This window comes from Hyperolius riggenbachi, chromosome 7 (assembly GCF_040937935.1).
Source record: "Hyperolius riggenbachi isolate aHypRig1 chromosome 7, aHypRig1.pri, whole genome shotgun sequence".
Taxonomy (NCBI): domain Eukaryota; kingdom Metazoa; phylum Chordata; class Amphibia; order Anura; family Hyperoliidae; genus Hyperolius; species Hyperolius riggenbachi.
The window spans coordinates 289374974-289397259 of record NC_090652.1 but is presented as its reverse complement, the minus strand read 5'-3'; the positions used below and the strand labels follow the sequence as shown (position 1 = coordinate 289397259).

General features: G+C 45.6%; 2 protein-coding genes across 8 annotated transcripts in view; one reads left to right on the top strand and one right to left on the bottom strand.

Annotated features, from left to right (window-relative positions):
* The window catches only part of LOC137525097 (histamine N-methyltransferase A-like), a 345938-nt gene that overhangs the window by 92443 nt on the left and 231209 nt on the right, over window positions 1-22286 (top strand). The gene's annotated exons all lie outside the window — the stretch shown is intronic.
* On the bottom strand, window positions 11807-21801 carry CXCR4 (C-X-C motif chemokine receptor 4). The gene is made up of 2 exons (XM_068245901.1): window positions 21720-21801; window positions 11807-16523 (listed from the first exon to the last, which is right to left on the bottom strand). Exons 1-2 carry the CDS (start codon window positions 21729-21731, stop codon window positions 15450-15452), a joined length of 1086 nt encoding a protein of 361 aa, XP_068102002.1. The 5' UTR covers window positions 21732-21801; the 3' UTR covers window positions 11807-15449.

Genomic DNA, 22286 nt, shown 5'->3' with positions numbered 1-22286 from the left:
CCCCTGTCAGTGCTGACCCTAATTTGTAGAAACACAGGCCTGCAGGGTAATCACCCCGTGCTCCTGCTTGTCATTTATCCTCTGCAAATGCTTATTAAGAACATGTGTGTGTACACAAAGCCCTTGTACTAGTAGGAAGATCACAGAGACCATACAGGAATGGGCTGTTTCCATTTTACGTGTTAAAATTACTAATCAGAAACAACATCATCCGTTTTGGTTGAATTAAAAAAGTAATTTCACTTAATTGAGGATTGGCAAGTCCATCTAGGAGGAAGGCCCTGCAAAAACTATGCTTCCTCCGCCAACTGAAGAAGGTTAGAATGGCCCAGGAGCTGCTGACGAGCTTCTACAACGCCACCATTGAATCTGTTCGCTGCTCCTCCATCCTGGTCTGGTGAGCTGGCTCCTCCACCAGAGACAGATACAAACTTCAGAGAGTCATCAGAGCAGCAGAGAGGATTATCGGGAGACCCCTCCCCTCACCGCTGGTCTCGTGCCATTTCCACCAGAACTTCAAGGCATGGGAACTCCATTTTCCCCTCTGCTGTCAACCTCTTGAACTCTCTCCATGCCCGCCCACCTGTTATGCTCACCAGGGCCGGATTTGTACTCTTTACCACCCTAGCCACTGGCATCAGCCGCCCCCCTCTAGTATAGGTAGCTTGATGACCCGCCCAGTATAGGTAGCCAGATAACTCCCTTAATCCCTCCTTTTCCCACTCCGCCCACCTTTCAGTATTGGTAGCCAGCTCACCTTCCCACCACAGCAGCCATCAGTGTCACTCATTTCTCCGCTCATCTCCAGTGCAGAAGCTTCCTCTTCTTTTCCGTCTCCAAAGCTGCCCAAGTCCATAGCCGCCGGCCGCAATGCAAACGTGCACAGAGAGCAAGGTGGCTGCTGCACGGATGGCTGGCAGCAGAGTACCGCAGTCTGCTGCTTTGGTGCCCTTCTTCCTGCGGTGCCCTAGGCCACGGCCTAGGCGGCCTTAGCCTAAATCCGGCCCTGATGCTCACCCCCACCCCACCCACCACCAGTCAGACTGTCTAGTGCAATGCTGTTTTTGGAATATAACTTGTTGACAATGCTGATCACTGGGCTTTGATGTGCTATTCCTACTTTTACTACTCTGAGCCATGTATGTATCTTAGTGACACTGCTATTCACTCTGCTTTGTTGTACATTTTTTCTTCTTCCACTCTGAGCCATGTAAGTGCCTAACTCAATTCCGAGCACAACCGGGTCATGCTTAGTGAATAAAATGTTTCTGATTCTAATGAACGATATAGTTTGACCCACAGAGAGGAACTAAAGGTAGCCATACAGTGTCCAATAGTAGAATGTCTGTCATTTTACCATTATTGTAGTAGTGGATTTCCCTGGTACCCTTATTGAATGTACACATCTGGGGGAGGGGGCAATCACAGCCCTGCATACACCCACCCCAGTACTTATGTCTGTGTTGCAGGACCAAAGAAATAGAGTTTAAATATTTTTTGTTTAGAGTTTAAATCTCAGGTACTGTATACTCTATTTGCCTTGTGCAGGGGAAAGCAGCGGTGAGAAGATTTCCTCTCACTCCCACATCCAGGACTTCTCACCAGCATCACCTCTCCTTTGGAACTCAGTCCTACAGCCTATTCGTCATGCTCCAAGTCTGGAAACCTTCAAATGTACTCTCAAAACACAGCGTTTCAGACAAGCCTATAATTTGCTATTGGTGGCATTGGAGGTTGACTGCCTCAACCGCTAAACTCCTGTGTCTCCTTCCCTAATGTCTCCACCCCACCACCCTCTAGATTGTAAACTCGCAAGGGCAGAGACCTCCTCCTAGTGGGCAGCATGGTGGCGTAGTGGTTAGCTCTCTCGCCTTGCAGCGCTGGGTCCCTGGTTCGAATCCCAGCCAGGGCACTATCTGCAAAGAGTTTGTATGTTCTCTCCGTGTCTGCGTGGGTTTCCTCCGGGCACTCTGGTTTCCTCCCACATTCCAAAAACATACGGATACGTTAATTGGCTCCCCCTAAATTGACCCTAGACTACAGTACTTACACTACATAATATAGACATATAGCAATGCTAGGGAATAGATTGTGAGCTCCTTTGAGGGACAGTTAGTGACAAGATATATATACACTGTACAGCGCTGCGTAATATGTCGGCGCTATATAAATACTAAATAATAATAAAAAATAATAATAATAGTGTTTCTCATGCTGCTGTAATGTATCATGCAAACATGTTCCAGTATTGGTGATGTCAGAAGCCATGCATAAACTGTATATATTTGTATTACTGGATGTCCTGATTACATAGAGATGTCTCCTGTGTCTATGCTCCCCACCATTTGCTTTATACTATGTACAGCACTACGGAAGATGTTGTTGCTATTTAAAGAGGAACTGTAGTGAAAATAACAATTGCTTATGATTTACTTAAAAATTATGTAGTCAGTGTTTGCCCGTTGTAAAATCTTTCCTCTCCCTGTTAACATCTGAAATGTATCACTGGTGGTGACATCTTTAGTTCTGCCAGGTGATCTATACGGAATGTTCATTACTGAGAGTTCTATGCACAGAGGGAGATACTGCTTGCTTGGCAGTTGGAAAAAGCAGTTATTTCCCACAATGCAATGAGGATCACAGACCGCAAACTGGCAGGACCATGGTCATGACATCACACTGTGGGAGGGGTTTCACCACAAGATCAGCCATACAGACCCCCCTTCCCGATGATCTATTCAAGAAAACGTAACGATTTCTCATGGGAAAGGGGGTATCAGCTATTGATTGGAATGAAGTTTAATCCTTGGTTAAAGAGACTCTGAAGCGAGAATAAATCTCGCTTCAGAGCTCAAAGTTAGCAGGGGCATGTGTGCCCCTGCTAAACCGCCGCTATCGCGCCGCACAAAGGGGGTCCCTTCACCCCCAAACCCACCCCAGCACGACTTAGTCGTGCATTTGGTCGCTCCTGGAGGCAGGGCTAACGGCTGCAGCCCTGCCTCCATTCGCGTCTATCAGCCGCGCATCGCCGCCTCTCCCCCGCCCCTCTCAGTGAAGGAAGATACGCGCTGACAGACGCGCATGGGGCAGGGCTGCGGCGATTAGCCCTGCCCCACCAAGGAAGCGCTCCCCCGTGTTACGGAGGGGATTTGGGGGTGAAGGGACCCCCGTTAAGCCGCGCTATAGCGGCGTTTTAGCAGGGGCACACATGCCCCTGCTAACTCTGAGGTCTGAAGCGAGATTTATTCTCGCTTCAGTCTCTCTTTAAAGTTCCTCTTTCAATAAAAAAAAGAATTATAATATATAGATCTGGGAAACTGATCATACACATTCAGTGATTATAATCCAGACATCCATCGAGTTTACATCACTGAGCCTTGATTCTGCGTCCCACGGCGAGCGTTTCGGTGGAATTTTCCATGCTTATGGATGTGGAATCTCGGCAGATCAGGCCCTGCTGGCCTCGCCAGTTTGCGCTCAGAGATGGAGCGGCGGGCCGTGTCCCTGAGCGCACAAGATGAAGGATTCTCATTGTCTTTGTCGCAGTAAATGATTTATGGCGATGGAGAGAAAGGGGGCTCTTGTCTTCCCCCCAGAGAGATTCGGCTCTCTACGCTCTCACTGATCTAATGAATTCATGGCAAGGGCCGCTGCTATTCCCCGTCCTCCGAAGAAATAATCTTCCGCTCGTACAGCCACCGGGGAGCAGGATTTACATATTTATAGATATTCATAAGGATAACACCGACGCTAAACTGGTTTTAATATTTCCACAATGACAATCTGGGATGTCAGACAGAATAAAGAGTGTCAGAAACATGATGGGCATGCTGTGTAATGAAAGAAAGAAGTCTACGGTAGGCAAATGGCTGTATGTTGCTCCTACTTACCCTAAGTATTGCAGAAAGATAAGCTTTTTTGAAAAAAATTAGATAGTGGCCTCTGTTAAAGAGGAGCTGTCAGCCACACTATCTCAGAAAAAAACACATATATAAGTAGATAAATACTTGCTCTACTTACATAACATATGTATTGCACTGTCCACATTTTGATCTTAGTGATTTTTCTGCAGTAAAAAAAGAGAAAATCCTTCTTAGCATTTATTATTTTAACTATGGCTGTTTTGAAGCCAATCCTGATGTCATTTCCTCCCTTACTCTCCTCTGCCTGATTTGCCCGCCCTTCACTATAGAAAGTGCATTGTCTCAGCATGAGGAATATTGGCCAATCAGAGAGGAACAGAGGTGTGGGAGGGGAAAACAGGAGGGAAAGAGGCTTCAGCCAATCAGGCTGCATTAGTTAAGTCTGAGGGGAAAGTAGAGACGCAAAAAAGGACATCCCAGCATGCCCTGCAACTTCCTTTGTGCGTACCAAATTTTGTGTGCACCAAATAAGAGTCAGGTAAACTGGGGAATGATCATTTATCAGCAAGAAAAGTAATAGTGGTTTTAACCTTTGGATTGCCTGGTTAGCATCCTTATTACTGGTTTACCAGATAAAAATAAAGAATTGATTTTTGATTTATGCCCGACAGTTGCACTTTAAAGATGAAAAACTCACACTGTACATACATGGGGCTTCCTCCTTCCTTGGTTCTGCACCGTCCTCCTCCGCCTCCTGGATCTTCCGCTATGGCTCCTGGTAACTTTGGGAGTCAGCGCTTACTGCACATGTATGGCCTGTCGCAGGGACGATCTGCGCAGGACTACTGTGCAGGCGCAGAGCGATCCTGGCCACGTGAGCACAACGGGGGAGGGAATTCGGCCGCACTGCGCCTGCGCTGACTAGCCAAAGTTAATGGGAGGATTGCGGCGGTGGAGGGGGCTGGAGGGAGCCCCAGGTATGTAGGAATTTTTCATTTTGATTAATTTCCAGTACACTTTAAGTGAATATAACGAATGTAAGTAGCTTACCTGGGGATTCTTCCAGCCCCCTGAAGTCTTCCTGCTCCCTTGTCGTCATTCTGCGCTGCTTCATTCCTCCGATGTCCCCCTCCATTGGGCTTCTGTACCTGGGAGTGTTCTGCGTTTGCGCAGGAAGTAAAAATTGCCACTGTGGATGCACAGAATGCCCCTCGCCTCTTGAGTGCGATCGAGGAGGTGCCCGGCGAAGGGTGTGCATGCGCTGCAGCCGGAGTGACTGGCTGAGTCATACAGCTTTTAGAGGGAGACAGCTGAAGAACAGAGCAACAAAAATGATGGCGAGGAACCAGAAAGTGGCCACACTTACATTTCCCTTAACATTCTATTTTAAGACCTGCACACATGAGGTGTTCAGTGAGGTGTGGCTCTGACCTCAGAGTAACGCAGCCTCCCCCTACATTTTCAGAGTGCCAATCCCCAACCCTGGTGGACAAGGGGAATGGGTAAACCTCCTAGCCCAATGGTGTGCCTGGTAAACCAAGTGAGGCTTTATGGTGCTGCTTTGAAATCAGTAATCAGATAAGCACCTTTGGTATAGTTGCCTACTGAGACCCCTGACACATTGACCCAATATGGGTAAAGGAGTCAATAAAGAGACCATATGTGCTGTTATGGCCCATACTCACGGGCTACAAAAGTGGCCTGTCGCCAGCACATGTGAGCGTGTGCGTGACAGGCCGGCGACAGCTCCTCGCCAGGTCCCTCCGCGTACACACGCGGAAGAGAGACCAGCGGTGCGACGGAAGCTGTTGCCGACGTTCCTCCTCCCCCCCGCCGGAAGCTCAATGTTCTTTAATGAGGTTGCTGTCGCTAGTCCGCATACTCATGCGGACTAGCGACAGTTGCGGCAGAGTTGCGGCGGCAACTGTCGCCAGGCGATTGACCGCGCCAATTGCCCGGCGACAGCAGCGATGAGCGACGGTTCGGGCTGCGTGCCCGTGCAACGCCTCATACTCACAGGCGACCTGTCGCCGCAACACGCGCGCGCCGCGTGTTGCGGCGACAATTGTAGCCCATGAGTATGGGCCATTAGAATTGTATTTGAAAGTCTTCAGGGTCCTTGCTTTCGGACTACCTTCCTCCCAACCCAATCTTTATTGGGAGCCTTAATTAAAGTCTGGCACCTGTCCTGTTGTTAGTTGGTTTCTCCCCATGTTACCTGCAGTCTTTTGGAGATGGTCCATCCACTTCAAGCTTGTTACACTAATTGTTGGTGTGGTCTTCCTCAAGATGTGGAATCTAAGTATGCATACTCCTCCAATTTTTATTGGCTAATGATCAGCCAATTTTACCATTTCCATGTAGTATGAGAGCTTACCTACACAATCTGGTCATAGTATTTCAAAGCTGTTGGCCTTCAAACTACATGGAGGTGGTAGAATTGTTCAGTGATTGGCCAATCATAATTTGATGTCTGTAGGCACCCTTAGTGGAACTATGGTCTTCAGCAGTGCAGCCTGCAAGGAATGATAGGCTGACACTCCTCATGAACTACTGACTGGTAAGTGAGGCCAATGTTACAGTTTCAGTGGGTGAGGTTACTGTTAGGACACTGGTGGGTAAAATTAACAGGGTTCTGGTGAGTGAGGTTAGTGTTGGAATTCTGATGGGTGAGGTTAGTATTAAGGAGTCTGGTGAGTGGGGTTAATGTTGGGATTCTGGTAGATGAGGTTAGTAGTAGGGTTCTGGTGAGTGAGGTTACTGCTTGGGTTCCAGTAAGTAGATTTAGTGTTGGAATTCTGGTGGGCGAGGTTAGTGTTGGGAGCCCTGGTAAGTTAGTAGGTGTGGGGATTTCAGTAAGTGGTGTATTTGCACTCTGGTGAGTAAGGTTAATAGTACGGTTCTGGTGAGTGAGGCCATTGCTTGGATTCCGGTAAGTAGAATTAATGTTGGAATTCTGGTGGGTGAGGTTAGTATTAAGGAGTCTGGTAAGTGGATTTAAAGTTGGAATTCTGGTGAATGAGGTTAGTAGTAGGGTTCTAGGGAGTGAGGTCACTGCTTGGGTTCCGGTAAGTAGAGTTAGTGTTGGGATTCTGGTAGGTGAGGTTAGTAGTAGGATTCTAGGGAGTGAGGTCCTGCTTGGGTTCCGGTAAGTAGAGTTAGTGTTGGGATTCTAGTGGGTGAGGTTAGTAGTAGGGTTCTAGGGAGTGAGGTCACTGCTTGGGTTCCGGTAAGTAGAGTTAGTGTTGGGATTGTGGTGGATGAAGTTAGTAGTAGGATTCTAGGGAGTGAGGTCCTGCTTGGGTTCCGGTAAGTAGAGTTAGTGTTGGGATTCTGGTAGGTAAGGTTAGTAGTAGGATTCTAGGGAGTGAGGTCCTGCTTGGGTTCCGGTAAGTAGAGTTAGTGTTGGGATTCTGGTGAATGAGGTTACTAGTAGGGTTCTAGGGAGTGAGGTCACTGCTTGGGTTCCGGTAAGTAGAGTTAGTGTTGGGATTCTGGTAGGTGAGGTTAGTAGTAGGATTCTAGGGAGTGAGGTCCTGCTTGGGTTCCGGTAAGTAGAGTTAGTGTTGGGATTCTGGTGAATGAGGTTACTAGTAGGGTTCTAGGGAGTGAGGTCACTGCTTGGGTTCCGGTAAGTAGAGTTAGTGTTGGGATTCTGGTAGGTGAGGTTAGTAGTAGGATTCTAGGGAGTGAGGTCACTGCTTGGGTTCCGGTAAGTAGAGTTAGTGTTGGGATTCTGGTGGGTGAGGTTAGTAGTAGGGTTCTAGGGAGTGAGGTCCTGCTTGGGTTCCGGTAAGTAGAGTTAGTGTTGGGATTCTGGTGGGTGAGGTTAGTCTTAGGAGGCCTGCTGAGTTAATAAGTATTGGGATTTCAGTGAGCGGTGTATTGGCATTCTAATAGGTGACGTTAGTGGTGTGACCGAGGTAGTTCAGACCCAGGTACTGATAATGCCATACAGTGTTCATTTTATTGGTAATCTGTGTCCAAACTGTTGCGCTGAGAATCCTTCCTTCCATCCTGTAGAGCATACATGTCAAACTCTGTCCGTCAGAGCCTTTATATTTTGCCCTCAATTGGTTTCCCCACTTTGCATTATATTTGGCTCACCCTAGACCAGCAGGGAAGCTATATTGGAGGTGAAGCCCTAGAAAACCAGGGAAGCTGTAAGGGAGAGGTGGGGGGAAAGCACTAGGCACTAGGGAACAGTATAGGGGTGGGAGGACCATTAGACACCAGGGAACTGTATAAGGTTGGGAGGACCACTAGACACCAGGGAACTGTATAGGGGAGGGAGGAGGACCACTAGACACCAGGGAATTGCATTGGAGTTTGAAGGGGGCCATTAGAGGGAACTTTATAAGGTGGCCAATAGACATTGAGATTGGCCCGCGTCTAGGTCCTAGTGTTCAATTTCGGCCCACTTTGTATCTGAGTTTGACACCCCTTGCTGTAGACACAATGATGCCTCATCACCAATTAAGATGGTCCTATTTGACTGGACAGTATCATAAGGAATACTAAGCAAGCATGATAACTATCACACTCCATTTATTCAGGCTGTGATCAGAGTGTGATGACACCTCTGCTGTGATGTCACCACTGTGAGCTCATACGCATGTGACACATCTTCATGTGAACGGAAGTGTCATTCTGAGAAAATGCAGTCATTGTTATAATTATAAGAGTGTTAGCCAGACTTGCAGCTGAATATTAAGAATATAACACATGTAAATATATACCCCTTATTCAGACCGCATTATCTATCACTTCACTGCGCCAAGCTGATTAGCTTAAGGTCCTTATTTAGCCTCCCAATTATTTTAAGTGCATACAATAGTACATTTGCATTAATTAGCAATGCACAAAGTTTTGCACATCTGTAATTTTTGCAATGAATATCCTGAAAATACCTGGCTGGCTGCATCTGGTAGCTACCTTAAAAAAAAGTTAGATACTTACCTAAGAAAAGAGATGGTTCTGGATCCCTTATAGCCTTTGCAGGCCTTCTAGCCGGGCCCCCGTTGCAGCTATCCAACTTTAATACCGTAGAAGCCTTTGGATCTCCTTGGAAGGCTTCAGAAGTACTCGGGTCTCTGAGTACTTCCCAAGACGAGCGGCTCCGTACTGCGCATGCGCTAGCGTGGACTTGTGCATGCGCAGTACTGAGCCGCTCATGCTCTGAAGGACTCGGAGACCAAAGTACTTCTGAAGCCTTCTGAGGAGACCCAAAGAAGCATCCGGTGGGAAATTTGAACAGAGAACTGCGAGGGAACAAGGATACAGAGAGAGGATGGACTGGGAAGGCTCTATAGCATAGGTGCCAAACTCAAGGCCCACAGGCTGAATACAGCCCTTCTTGCCGTTTTATGTGGACCCCCAGAGCTTCAAATGAGCATCATTGTAAGCAGTAAAAGAAAGACAACACACTGCGTTCCTATCCAGAGGAGCACACTGGTCACAGTGTTTCTTGTTTGATCTGGGGTGCAGCAACAACCCATGCGACCCCACAGCAAAATTACCATGGGGCCCCCTCTTGGCATCGAAACCCCCTCGTGTGGCTAGCATCTGCCGAAACAGCACTGGTGCGGGAATTAAATATTAAGTTGCTCCACTGCACATACTCTGGATGGATGAGCTGCCCCCCTGACATGTTCCCTATAGTTACGTCACTTATTTTGAGACTGTTCAATAAATGTTACGTCTCAATTTGGCCTGCGAGTTAGACTAGGTTTTAGATTTTAACCCCTAATGCTGGGCATACACGGTGAGATAATGCACCGGAATCGGGCTAGCGGCTCAATGCCAGCGCGTCCCCGCTCGTCCGCGCGGGCACATGGATCGATTCCCGCTCGTCCCCGTGGGTGCTTCTTATCAGCCGCTCGTTTTTTTCTTTTGTCTGCCCGCGGGGATCAAGAGCAGAATCGATCTGCCACGGTGATCGGACACGTCGGATATTATCAATTGAGCCATCAGCGGCTCGATTGATAACAAGTATCTCACCGTGTATGCCCAGCATTAGGCCCGGTTTACACTTGCGTTAGAGTGGCAAACAGATCCGTAAAACGGATCTGATCACCAGTCGATTGGATCCGTTTTCACTCCATAGCCATTCCATATCTGTTCCGCTGCTTCCGTTCCGTTTCCGCACATCCACCTCAGACCCCCAAAGTGGAGTTTTCTATTTAGAATGGTCCGTTTCTTTACTAGTGTGAAGAAACGTTCCGTTTTCTCGTTGCACCGAATGCAGCGCATCAGTGTCCGTTTCCGTTCCGCTGTCCATAAAACTTGGTGCTGCAGGAAACTTATGGTCCGTTCAGCGGATCGTGCAGAGCGGATCTATTTGAATGGACGGATGTCAACGTATCCAAAGGTTAATGTTGGATCCCTTCCCATCCGTTATGTTCCTTTTCCTTCCGATCCGGGAACAGGCCGATTTTTAACTGTAATGTGAATCGGGTGTTATGTGATTGAGTTTGACACCCTTGCTCTATGGGATCCAGAGGTTTCTCTCTTCTTAGGTGGGTATGTAGCCTTCTATTTTTGTTCAAGTGGCTACAGGTATCCTTTAAGTTGCAAAAGTAGTTTTACCAACTTGAATAATGGCAAATACCTTCTGTTTTAAGAAGGCAAATTTCTGATTTGCATAATGTAATAAAGATCTACTGAGCTGAAGTGTTGGCTGCAATCACTTACCTGGTTTCCATTAACTTATCTGGCGCTTCTAATGGTCCCCTGCAGACATCCTGTGCTCGCGCAGCCACTCACCGATGCTCCGGCCCCGCCTCCGGTTCACTTCCGGAATTTGCGACTTTAAAGTCGCAAGCCACTGCTCCTACGTGCCCGGTCCTCGCTCCTGCTGACGTTACCGAGAGCATACTGCCCAGGCACAGTACGGTCTGCGCTTGCGCAGTGCACCCTCGACCTTGAGGAAATGGAGTGGGAGACTGGCTCTAATTACTTGGATCACTCGGGCGGGGAGCACACTTTGCAGAATGCGTTTTTCAGCAGTGCATACAATTCTGCTAAATGTACTTCCAGCCTCACTCTGCTGCCAGCTGCATGCTTTGTAGAGGGATCTCAGGATCATGTGACTGAGTTTTTCCAAGGGAGTTGCTTGAGAACAGCCGCATCATATATGAAAGTTGTCCAAGTAATAGCATATCCCGCTATTCACCTTTAGGGCCCTTTTACACTTGCAGGTAACTTCTGTGTTGCGTTACCCCATCCTACCGCAAGGAACCGCAAAAGTTATGAAAGTCTTTGAAAACGTTCACAACTTTTGCAGTCCCTTGCGGTGCCCTAGAAGTGTCCAAGCTGACGCAAGGGCAGCATCTCGTTACCACAAGCACTGTGCTTAACGCACGGTGCTTGTGAAAATGGAAGTCTATGGGCAATGCCCATAGTGTAAACGACGGAGGGTGTGGCGTTGCAGTGCGTATTCGTGGACCAACAGGAATCCCAGTGACGTGTTTCCTGCCCAGCAGTGAATATGTCACTGGGGAGGGGGGGGGGGGGGGGCTATGCATATGACCCTGTCTGCTGCAGGATCATATGATTAACATTTTCTGTGTTGCAGTGGGATTCAGCAGGAGCATTGCAACGCCAAAAACAAATGTAAAACCAGCCTCAGGCTACATCCACAGTGGTGCATTGCAGCATAATGGCTGCTTTGTAATGCTGCAATGCACCACCTATACAACGTTCACAGTGCAGCGGGTGTGTTGCGTCATGGAAACACACTGCATGTAGTGCGTTAGTGGAAATAGTGCGTATTAACTGTTACGCCTACTTTTCATTGACTGTAAGCTGTACTCTATATGACGCAACACATGGATAATGTGCATTGCCACTTTCCCCAACCATTGTGTTTTACTCTATAAAAACAAAACCTTTATTACATCTTTTTTGTTTAAAAATGAAATGAAAACAAGTACCAGAAAGTACTCAGTTAAGTTTTTTATTAACAAATGTAACAAACAGCACAAATATCAAACGTTTATGTACAGTCTTCAGTATATGGCTTGTAAGGATAGCAATACTGAATTGGAAACACACTCTACAGTAACGTGGCTCGATGACACAATGTACAGTCACACGAAAAACTGATACAGCTATAAGTGCATCCACATGCAGTGCTGGCTCCACCCACAGCGCTTGTCAGGGGTTATAACTGGCTGTAGACCATGAGGAAGATTTACATCCACATACAGCGCTGGCTCCGCCCACAGCGCTTGTCAAGGGCTATAACTGGCTGCAGATCAAGGCAAAGGACAGTGATTATCTCTAGTGTGGTAACCGAAAACACTGCAGCCAATCGGAAACTTTATCCAAATATTATGAATACATTCTGATGGTTTGCCAAGATGGCTGCACCTTGATGATGGTACTTTTGTAACCATCTTACTGAAGGGTCCAATCTGTCTGGCTTCACAAAACATGAATCCCAACTACACTTGAGACCCAAACAAGGCAAAATCTCAAAGTATGACCTTTTTTGAAACTCTGTTCAAGTTTGAAAACCTGTTGTGCTGATGTGCTTGTCTGCAGCTGTGCACCTATCCATTTAGGAGTTTCCTGGGAGTAGGCCATTGTGTGACCTCTAGGTTTGCATCCTCACAGAGATTACATGTTCTCTACGGGAATGCTGGGAAATGTAGGCTAGCACAGTTTGTACTTCCTTCTTGGGGCATCACATGGTCACACCTGATTGACACACCCACTGGCTGCATTCAGAAAGGAAAGGAAGGAAGCAGCAGTGCAGTTTTAGGCATACCTGGTTCATGAGAAGGTTTTTCATTGCTTTACTCTGTTGATATGTAATGATTGGTATGAGACTTTGCCTTGTTTGCTTATGGGCTCCATTTGGGCTTTAAAGATAGTGGCCAGTCTTAAAAACAAGATGGCCTCTCATCACTTAGCTGCTGGCAAAACTGAACAGACCCATGAAATTCTCTGGTTAGCACCAACATTGTTCGGTCTTGAGCCTTAGGATTGCAACTGATTCTTTTGTGCGACAAATTATTTGGTTTAGATAGCGGACCCCCAAACTGGCACAACGCTGCAGTTTCAAAAACCTGTGGGTCTCAGCGACCCAAGTGCCTGCTTGTTGTTTAAAGCAATCTGCCATTGCTTCAGTTTCCCATACTGCACTGGGAGCGAAAATAAGATGATAATTGGTTGCTGAATGAATCTGAGATCTTCCTTTGATCGATAACTTTATTTAGATTAAAGTTTAATTCCTAAAAAAGGTTTAAATTATAGTTTTGAACAATATGGAAAGGAACTCTGAACTTTTGCTCGAATTTCCATTGGGACTTCCTGTCTAGGAGACTTTCATAAACGTTTGTGTCTTTAACATGGAAACAGGTAGTCCCAGGGATCGGAAACTAGAGAAGGCAATAAAAATGAGTCAAGGATTCTAGCTTTCACACAACTTGTTTTATTTGTTATTGTCTACACAACTCTTGGAGAGTGCAAACCCTACTTCCTGTCTGAACAGGAAGTCATGGAAATTCTCACAGGTGGGGACAAAGGGCAACGGTAAAAATCCAAAAGAGGTTCTATCATCTTACCACACTATCCAGAACTACAAGTAAACTTTTTTTTCCTGGAACTAGGCTTAAACCGGTACTATATATTGTGTAAAATCAACATGTGCAAGAACAGCAATTGGAAAAATTCAACTGCCTCTGAACTAGAAAGTACAGGATATGACTGGCACTTCTCATTTATAGGCAACAGGAATCTGGTCACGCACACTTACCAAAGGATGCCTTATCTAACTTCAGAATCTGAACTGATCTACTTACTGACCCCCTACTGCTATGATTCAATGTAAAACCTGTTTTGCATTATCTCATGCCATGCTGAACACAGAACTGGCCAGGTGTTAAACTGACCTTATCTACAAGATCTCTACTTGCAACTTAGGAACCCCCCATACCCCATTGTCCATTGTAAATAACCGTCTATCTTGCTACAGTTTCTTCTTCTAAACCGTCTCCTAGGTACACATTCATAGAATAAATAGTAAACCAGACAATAACATTGAGTATACACATGTACACAGTTCATACGGATGTCACACCCACTAGCACATTTCTGCTTGTCCTTTGATCAAAAAATATCTAACACTGAGAAAAGAGGAGGAGTCTTGGAATAGTCTTGTTCCTTCAAGGGCAACCATCACTCACATGCAAGGAAGCAGCCATTTTGGGTGGCAAATTTGTGAAGCGTATCACTTCACTGAGAACCTGTTGTGATACTTGAGTGTTTGGAAAACTTGAGGGCATTTTAGTGTGTAGACATTAAGTGGAAATCAGTAGAAAGACTAGTCATGGTAATAATTGACCAACAACAAATAATCAGAGGCTTTCAGTTTCCTGCAAGCAGAACAGTAAATGCTACAGGAGTGGGGGTTCCAATGCAAGTTATACACCAGGCCCCCTTCCCATCACTTTATATATAAAGCCCAATACACATGAGGAGGAGGGGGGGGGCATACGAATGGTTCGGACGAGTTTCATTTGGGCGCATGGAGACCCCGAAAGGTGTCTCACTGTGGTAGGTAATCTCGAGGAATATAGTAAATATATTCCCCTACTGATCACCTAATTTGTCTCTTGGCCACGTAGTTTGTGTCCGGCTAGTGCCGGCACCCTAGTTATGGTGGGGTTTTTTCATAATTTTGGCTCCGGCTAATGCAGATGCCTTAATTACATAGTGAGCATTATAGTCTTTGGGGCATCCAAATGCAGGGCAGCACGGGTGCTAATATTACCTGATTTGAGGGGGGTACCTCTGACGCCTGGCAGGGATCGATAAATGATCTCTTGAGTGACAGAGTAGAGATAATGCTGCACAGACATGTCATCAGCCTCCTGGCTAGTGACGCGCCTGTTGCTGTGTGGTGGGGCAGAATGAGAACAAGCGGTGTGCGCGGAGTGGAGAATAATTCGATCGGGCGTCAAGGTTGAGAAAGATCCAGCATGTCAGATCTTAAGCAGACGTCATGCGGCCAGCTGTACACACACTGGTCTAACTCCGGATTCTCCCGTAGTTCAGACCAGCGTTCGTACGTAGCTTAACAATCTGAAGGTACAAACCTGGATGACTGATTTATGAAAAAGATGTTATCTGTAGTAGGGGAACACTGCTAATAATACCCAGGTGCAGTCACAACCTCTGCATCCCCAATTGTTAGGCCATTAGTAGTGAGTAGATAGATGGCTTCTGATTGCTTGCTTTTGGTCTACAGCACTGAAACAGGAATGTATTTCCCAACAACAACATGGCTGCTTCCTGTATGTAGGGGGTGGTTACATTTTAAACACTGATGTGTCTCAAAGACATAAGAAATTGGCATGGCAATGGAAAAAAATGTGACTAGTCTATTGTGAACCAACCAACCAACAAGTCCATAGGGCCTGCCTAAAATAAAGGTATAGAAAAAAAGTGGGACACATTTATATAAATAAGGTATTAAAATCTGACAGTTCATAAAAAGTCAATAAAAATCCTTGAGGAATATGGAATATGTACACAAAGAGCAGTCTGTAGTTAGGAGTCCACGGCCAGCAGGCACTGTTAGCTCGAGTGGAAACTGGAGGATTCCGACTCTGTTGAGACAGAAGAGAGTCCAGCACGCTTTTTAGACAGTATTTTCAGACTGGATCCTCTGCTGACAGAGGTGAGAGCGTTCTGGGCAGAAGTCTTAAATTTAGCCCCGAGAAAAGCGTACAAGATTGGGTTGAGGCAGCAGTGGAAGAAGGCAAAGGCTTCTGTAATGGAAATCCATTTGTGAAGGGTATTATCCATTTCGCAATCCAGCGATATGATTCCAAGCATACCAAAGGTCTCTGTGGTGAGGCAGATGTAATATGGCAGCCAACAGGCAAAGAAAGCCACGATAAGAATGACTGTGGTCTTCAAGGCCTTGCGCTTCTGGTGGCCTTTGGAATGGGACAGCTTTGTGATGATGACGCAATAGCAAATCAGGATGATAAGTCCAGGCAGGAGAAGACCAATCACAATGTGGACAAAACGGAAGGCGATGGTCCAGTTCTGACGGGTCAAGATTGGGTAGATACGATCACATACGATCCTCCCGTCTACCTCCTGCACGCTGGCAAACACCAAGTCAGGCACAGTCAACAGAATAGCCGGGAGCCAAACTCCAGCATAGACAACCTTCTCGGCCAGCATCTTTCTGGACCCTTGGCTGTTGGTGGCATGGACGATTGCCAAGTAGCGATCCAGGCTGATAAAGGCCAAGATCAAGATGCTGCTGTACAGGTTGACTGTGTAGATGACATGAACAGACTTGCACAAGAAATCCTTGAAGTACCAACCAATGGCAGCATCCACCGACCAAAATGGAAGCGTGAAGACGAAGAGCAAGTCAGCCACCGAGAGGTGCAGCCTGTACTTGTCGGTCATAGTCCTGGACTTCTTCTGATAGCCCATAACCAACACCACCAATCCATTGCCGATAATCCCCAGGAGAAAGATGAAAGAGTAGATGGTCGGCAAGAAGATGCGGTTGAAGTCATTGTTCTCCTTGTCCAAGCAGGGGCTTCGGTCGGATTCGAAATAATCACCTGAGCCGTTGCTATCGGTGCTATTATCGTCGATGAAGGTGAACTCAAACGAACCAGAAAACTGCAAGACAAAAAAACAACAAAAAACTGTCAATGAAACGTTTTGATGAGAAGTCCAAGAATTACAATCTGAATTGTAAATGAGATGGATTAAGATATGCATAACTGGAAGGAACAGAAAGCTGCTCCCATACCTCGCGGGACATGGGGAGGAACCGGGCGCCAACATAACGCTTGGCTTATCAACAAATTGCGAGTATCGAGTTACATCCCATCTGGAACAGGGCTGTGCCCAGCCGAGAGAAAGGCACGTCAACACCCACCATCCAGCTCATGTCATTGTTAAGTGCAGAATAGCTGAGTTATAAGAAGCAAAAGGAATACCCCCCCCCCCCCCCCTCACAAACACACACACACACACGCAACCCTGTAGATGACAAGTTTCATCTTTAAAAAGCTAAATGCAAACAAAACACTATTTAACCTTCAGCTGCCAGACGATGACTGACGGACAACATGGCATGATCTGAATTTCAATACACAACGGGGATGGTCTACTAAGGAGTAGAAAAGACTGAAGAACAAGATGATCTCGCTACGTCAGAGCAGGATCATCCACCAGGCAACCTTGGCAGGTGCCTAGGGGTTGTCAGGGGCCCACCTGTCACCTTCCCTGACCTCTCTTCACTTCAGTTTACCAAAAGGACCATAAGGAGAGCCAAATTTACTACCTTGCCTAGAGCCCCATAACATCTTAATCCAACTCTGAGCTAGATATCATCAAAGAGAAGCTCGTCATTCCATCTTGCATGCTAATGGAATGCAAACTGTAGGCAGCTTGGAATCGGGCCAATCAGAGGCACTTCCTGTTTGTTTTGATTGGCTCAATTTCAAACTGCATACACTATGCATGCAAGCAAAAGTGTATAAGCATCTCACTGACCATCTTTAGATCCGGCAAACTTGGACCGGATTTATTTATTTTAAGCAGTTAGTTTAAGCAGTTAGGTGGTGAAGGTTTTCAACCCTCAATGGGGTCATATCAGAATATAGCAAGAATTCCCAAAACATTAGAGGATTATGTGGATGAAGTCACGTGCAAGTCCACAGCAAGAATTTTTTTTTCAAATACATCCACGACAGCTCAGATTTACTGCTGAGGCTACAATCACACAACTGCTAATTTATTAAATTTTAGCACCTCCCCCCACCCCCCGCTATGATTTGACCCAGGCAACGGCTAGGCATAGCACACTGCACGGAAATCCAGGATTTATAACAGTTTTTGGCATCAGTTAAAAGCTAAATAGGTGCAGTTTATCTAAAGCTAGGTACACACCATGCAATTTACACTTCAGACCCTATTTATGATCGTGAAAATGATCGGATTGGATAAAAAAAAATATACAGCCTGCTGATTGCCAGTGACCGATCTCAGCTCAAAATTGATCTCTTTCTCGATTGCTTGAAGCAGACTGGACAATGCTGAAAAATCTATCGCTTTAGGTGTATGTCCTTTCAATACATTTTGAAAAATATTGCATACTCGCTGTGTGTATGCTTGTCTTTTTTTTCTATATCCAATCGATGTCAAATCTAAATATTGTTCTGATCACACACTTTAAATTGCTTGGTGTGTACCCATCTTAATGCCTATCATCGTTAGCTTGAATTTTTACTCTTGTATAGTTTCTTGATCTTACAACAATATTTTCCTGATCTGAACTCGATTGGAAGTAGCGATTATTTTTACTGCCTTTCTCCGCTTGCCGTCACTCAAAATTCTGAAGAAGTCGGTATTACGATCGATCAAGACACCAACTCGATGCCCATCAACAGAAAAAAAAATACCCCTAGGTGTTCAAATGACTGCCTTCAGTTTAATATTTTACAAAATTTAACCTAAAATGATTAAAAAAAAAACCACACAGTGCCTGACTACCGAGCAGCCCCATCACCCCCCTAGCAGCTGATGCATGTCTAAAAGAAGATAGATTTAGAAGGTAATTGTTCTTCCCCCACCCCCACCCTGCTACCCCATCACAATACCCAGATAGACCGCTTTCAAACATCATTCAGTAGTTCAATAGCTTAAAGGAGGCGTATATTAAGGAAGGACAAAGAAGAACCCTGAGATTGTGAAATGAGCTCGTCAGCAATTTTTATACAGTAACAGGTGCAATTATGAAATTGGCATAAAAGCCACAAAGGAGTCTGGCGCCCTCTAGGTGTGGCCACCAGGCTGACAGCTTTGCACAATCCTCTCTGGGCTAATGTAACAAGCATGTTTGTTGTTGCACATCAGTAGATTCCTGTAAAGACTCCAGGCCCAAGCTAAGGAAACAGATTTCATAAATCTTAACGGTTTCCGGACAGAAGCAAAAACAAAATTCGATTTTTTTTGGTTTTTCAAATGTCAACATGATTTAAAAATTGGCGCTCGTTCTGATGGTGATTTTTTTGGGGGGGATAAACAGGCCATTAAAAAAAAAATAATGGGAATATTGGAGAGGCTAAATAGGGAGTACAGTATATAAGCAGGTCTGATGGCAGATGTAGAACTACAAATCCCAGCTGATCACTCACTGAGATTGGTGGCTGTACAACAGCTGTTGACCTACAAGCTGCCTGAACTGGCTGGTGTTGTGACAGTTTTCTGTACGTTTGGTGCTTTCCAATATGCAAACTAACTTCAGTCTAGTCAACATGCTCCCAGAAACTACAAAGTGCCACATGCAGAATTCCACCAACTGTCACCTGCCAATCAGAACTCCTCTTCCACTGCTCCCGCCAACTGCAAATCTCTCTAACTGGTAGATATAAGCAACAGAAAGGAGACACACAATGGGATGAGAGTGTGAAGGGACTATCGAATTGCCCAGGTATTCTGCAATAAGAATCCCATTTTTTAAATCTGATAAGTTTTCTCTATCTCAATACTTAAAGATTTTCCACCATGTCCGATCGATACTTTCAATCGATATAGTCAGTTCATCTTTCAAAAAGGTGATCAGGCGTGTTAGAAGATCTTCATCGAGAGGGTGGACGGAGGAGTGGCAGGAGATCAACAGATGCATAAGGTTGTACTGAAACAATCGGTATGATGCTATCATTTTGAACAATTCTTAAAAGGAACCCATCAATGATACAATCTTTATTGTACAATCTTACCACTTTAATGTCATATGAGCAACTACCAAGTATATCCACTCCATTTACCTTTCTTGTACATTGATTGTACAATCAAGATTGTATCGTTGATGGGCACATTTAATCAGATTTCTGCTGAAATCTTATCAATGTTTGGCGACACGGCGGTAACGACCGTCGCAATGGCTCAGATCTTTAAGAACCCCGACGACTCCCGCACAAAGTACTGCGATCGCTTGATCTCCCGTTTGCAGCGGGTAGGAGGATGGACCGGGGTACCTCGTTCGTCGGGAGGTGTCGCTGTGAGCTTCCCCAATCCATTTTCAGGTGAGTCTTCAGTTTTAGACTGTAAGCTCTTGGGACTAGTGGCGGTTTCATATATCTGCGACTGCTGCAGCCCTGCGTGTCCTGTATGGTGTGCACCACGCTGGCACTGTATAAACCAGAGATTAGATAAAGGCAGTGCTACAAGTGAAAACAGGCTCAGCACTGGATGGATGCCCGGCCAGGAAGTTATGGAATAACAGTTATTGACACCCCCCCCCAGCCAAGCATTGTGCCAAAACCATCTACTGTACCTGCTGCTGTATTATAAGAAAGGGCCACTGTCTACCGAATGGAAACTCCTATGAAGCATATTACATGCCCAATGGCTGCAGCAAGCAGTGGTACATTATACTGACCACACTGGCACTATTCTGCAGCTGCAGAACTACAAGTCTGAGCATGCCCAGGGCGCTTACGGGTGGGGGGGGGGCATACACTTATCGATGATGTCTGGCAGATTTCATCACTGTGATCGAACCTGCTAGGAATCGATGTCCGAACGTGCTAGCCCAATTGATCGAATTGGTCATTCGCACCAGACAGCAGATATCGATTGGCTGTGGATTGGCAGCAGATTGACAGCCCAATAGGATCGCAGTGCATGGAAGAGTGCAATGCTGTGGTTTGATTTAGATTTTTTTAAATTGATTTCATGCTGAAAACACTTAAAAATCTATGCCTAGTGTGTGGAAGGAATTAATCTCTCTCTGATAAGATTTGATTGAGAGGGATCGATCTTTTGGCCATATCGGGCGCCCATTTATAAGTGTATGGGCACCTTTAGGGCATGCTTGGACTTGTAGTGCCACTGTAATAGGAAAACAATAGGTGCACATCTATCACCCTTACACCCCAAAAAACTAAGCTAGCCATACAACCATGCCATCTCCATTGCAAAATTGTACCCCTTGTACGTGTTAAACTTACAAAAAAACACTTTGTTTAGCTAGACTCTCCTACTGCTGCAATAAGCTAATCTTAAATCAGGCAAACGCAAACACCTCCTCATCTCTAAGCTAACAACTATAGTCAACTAGACTCCAAAATAAATGTCATAACGGGTCCCCTGCAAATAAATGGCTGGTACATACCATGCAATCTGGGAAAAATATACAGCCTGCTGCTTGCCAGGGACTGATCCCAAGCTCAAAATCGATCTGCTTCCCGAACAGAACCATATCAAACATGCCTGGGAATATGGATCACTGCCTATCATAGTTATTTGGGTTGACAACTAGACATACTTCCGTTAAGTTCCATGTGTCTGTCCTTTCAATTCATTTTTGATCGATATCCAATTGGAAAATTCATCAGAAATCTGATCAGAATTTGAATATCGATCTGATGACTCTCGCAGCTGAAGTGAAAATTGCATGGTGTGTACCCGGCTTAATAGGCGACAAGAGTTATCCAGGGAGATCGATCTGCCAGTACTTCACCACACACACTATACTGTCTGGCAAACTCGCAAAGCATTGAGAAAAATTTGCTTTTATTCTTAATGTAATGCACCAAAAATATCAGTTTTTCATGCTAATTTAATAATAATAATTATGAATAATCATACTAGAGTAACTTTGAGCAGCATGTGCACATGCATATAGTAGTAAGAACGTTACAATGTATCACTCTCATCACTACACATACAACATGCAACAATGATCCTGCAGCACAAATGCAATACAAAACTACTTTCCTGCTATCAGCAACGGACAAACCTCCAACAGGCATTCCTGTATATCTGTTCTATAAAAGTCCCCATTGACAGGCATATACTTACTGGAGACTCCATAGCTGAGCGGTCCCCGCAGTCCGGGTGATAGAGAGAGATACAACCAGAGCGCAGCTGAGAAGCGATGTGAGTGGCGTCTATAGGCAGCTCTATATATGAGCGCCCGCCCCTCTCCAGCCGCCCATCCTCAGAGCTCTGCATACAATAGTTGCTACCTCCTGTTGTTTATCCCTGCAGCTGGCACAGCCCCGACCACCAGACCCTTCTCTGCTGCAGACAAGATACACATCTGTACAAAGCATCACTTGTGATCTGCTCCTCTGCATGCTGCACATACTATAAAGGTGGCCATACGCTTGTATTGCCTAGTACACACCATACAATTTGCTGTAAGATTTTTCTGTTAGATTTTCTGTAATTAGATTATTTTCTGTAAAGTACTGGTAGAGACTGGTCATTATCTCTGGTGCATTGTCTTGTGGTTATCTCCTGATGAGTAGAACAATGCCCAATTGCTCGGCAGATAGATGGTTAGATAGATCATTTCCAACATGTTGGAAATTATCTATCTGGCAAGTAAATCTTATGCTGGAATTACATGATGTTTTTCGCGTT